We start from the raw sequence: 2,287 nt of genomic DNA on the forward strand, positions 1-2,287 counted from the left end.
GGACCCACTAATGTCTTTTACAAGGCCATATTTAAGTAAAACCTACACAAGTGTTCTATTCTGGAGCTCATATTTCCAAGACATACAGGGCAGAGAAAGAGTAAGATTTGGGCAAATGATGAAAAAGAGACAGAGACCCTGACCTAGACATTAAGAGTGAGATCTTCCAGCAAACAGAAAACAGTATTCTAGAATTGAGAGGGACAATGAACAAGACACTCATATCGAGACTTGTAGGCTGGTAGATTACACAAGCTCATGAGAAACTGTCCAAAGACAAGGTGCAGAAGAGAATTGGGGTATGGGGGATGGGAAGGACAGATGAGGACGAGCAGCAGTGACAGAAAGAGTCAGCTCCTCAGGCTGCCATACTTGTAAGGGGTGCTGACTCAGGAGCTAGAGGAAGGATCTATCTGAAAAAGTTGCAAGGTCCCAGAGAAAATATGGTTGGAAGACTTACCACTGAGTTTGGTAATCTAGTAGTAAGTTTCTATCTATACTTTGATAGAGTATTGATAGAAAATATCTTCCAGGATACACTTAAAGCCTATTTTAAATCCATCTTCTGTTTACATAAATCTGACATGTAGAGTGTAAACTTTCCGACTAGATTTTGTTTTCCTTCACAGACTGCTTCCCTTGATGGAAATACAGAATAATCACCACTTGATTTTCTTTGGCTTATGAACGTGGAGGTTTTATGTGTTGGGTTTTTTTTATTCTGAGCTTTATATTTTAGCGCAATGTCCAGCTCCAACTAGGTGTTAAACATGTTTTAAGCTGAAGTATTAAAGTGACCTTATATATAAAACTTGCAAAGCAGATATTCTTCAGCAAAAACATGGAAATATGGTATAAAAGACTGAGTTGGTTGCTGACTGCTTCCTCATTTTTCTTCTTTTCCCTCCTCTCAGGTTTCAGGTACAGGTACATGTCCATAAAAGAGAAAGGAGGTGGAATTCTAACCTGACTATGAGTTCTGGAGAAGTATTGCTCAACAGCCAAAGGGAAAACCCAGCTTGTGTATAGTTCTCTGCAGTAATGCATCTTTGCCACGACATCACGAATATTTCCCACACAAAGAGCTACTGGTCAAGGGATGTCCGTGCTTTCCTGTATGGCTTAATGTCACTCATAATCCTAGCCACTCTGGGTGGCAACTTAATACTAATAATTTCCATATCCCATTTCAAGCAACTTCATACACCCACAAATTGGCTCCTTCATTCCATGGCCATTGTCGATTTTCTGCTGGGCTGTCTGGTAATGCCCCACAGCATGGTGAGAACCGTTGAGCACTGTTGGTATTTTGGGGAAATCTTCTGTAAAGTTCACACCAGCACCGATATCATGCTGAGCTCGGCATCCATATTCCACTTAGCCTTCATTTCCGTTGACCGCTACTATGCTGTGTGTGACCCTTTGAGATACAAAGCCAAGATCACTCTCTCCACTATTTTTGTGATGATCCTCGTTAGTTGGAGCCTTCCTGCTGTTTTTGCATTTGGGATGATCTTCCTGGAGCTGAACTTAAGAGGAGTTGAAGAACTGTACCACACTCAGGTCGGCTGCCTGGGTGGCTGTTCTTCCTTCTTTAGTAAAGCATCTGGGGTCCTGGCATTCATGACTTCTTTCTATATACCTGGATCTGTTATGTTATTTGTTTACTATAGAATATATTTCATAGCTAAAGGACAAGCAAGGTCAATTAATCGTACAAATCTTCAAGTTGAATCGGAAGGTAAAAACAGAGCACCGCAAAGCACGGAAACAAAAGCCGCGAAGACCTTAGGAATCATGGTAGGTGTTTTCCTCATATGCTGGTGCCCGTTCTTTTTCTGCATGGTCCTGGACCCTTTCCTGGGTTATGTTATCCCACCTCGTCTGAATGACGCACTGAATTGGTCTGGGTACCTGAATTCTGCCCTCAACCCGATGGTTTATGCCTTTTTCTACCCCTGTTTCAGAAGAGCGTTGAAGATAGTCCTCTTCGGTAAAATTTTCCAGAAAGACTCATCAAGGTCTAAGTTATTTTTGTAATGCAATCCATGAAACGAGTATATTTTACAGTTTTTAAAAGCAGTTGGTGATGAGGGTTGGAGAGATGGCTCAGTGGTTAAAAGCACTGACCAGAGGTCCTGAGTTCAATTCCCAGCAACCACATGATGGCTCACAAACATCTGTCATGGGATCCAATGCTCTCTTCTGGTGTGTCTGAAGACAGCTACAGTATATTCATATACATAAAATAAATAAAAATCAGTTATTTATTAACATATGAACATAG

General features: G+C 41.2%; 1 protein-coding gene across 1 annotated transcript; it reads left to right on the forward strand.

Annotated features, from left to right (window-relative positions):
- Positions 1-1,041: 1,041 nt before the first annotated feature.
- LOC114616439 (trace amine-associated receptor 1-like) lies at positions 1,042-2,040 on the forward strand. Its single transcript, XM_028761899.1, has one exon. It carries the CDS (start codon positions 1,042-1,044, stop codon positions 2,038-2,040), a length of 999 nt encoding a protein of 332 aa, XP_028617732.1.
- The last annotated feature ends 247 nt before the right edge of the window (positions 2,041-2,287 follow it).

Source organism: Grammomys surdaster, unplaced genomic scaffold (assembly GCF_004785775.1).
Source record: "Grammomys surdaster isolate TR1022 unplaced genomic scaffold, NIH_TR_1.0 320262, whole genome shotgun sequence".
Lineage (NCBI taxonomy): Eukaryota > Metazoa > Chordata > Mammalia > Rodentia > Muridae > Grammomys > Grammomys surdaster.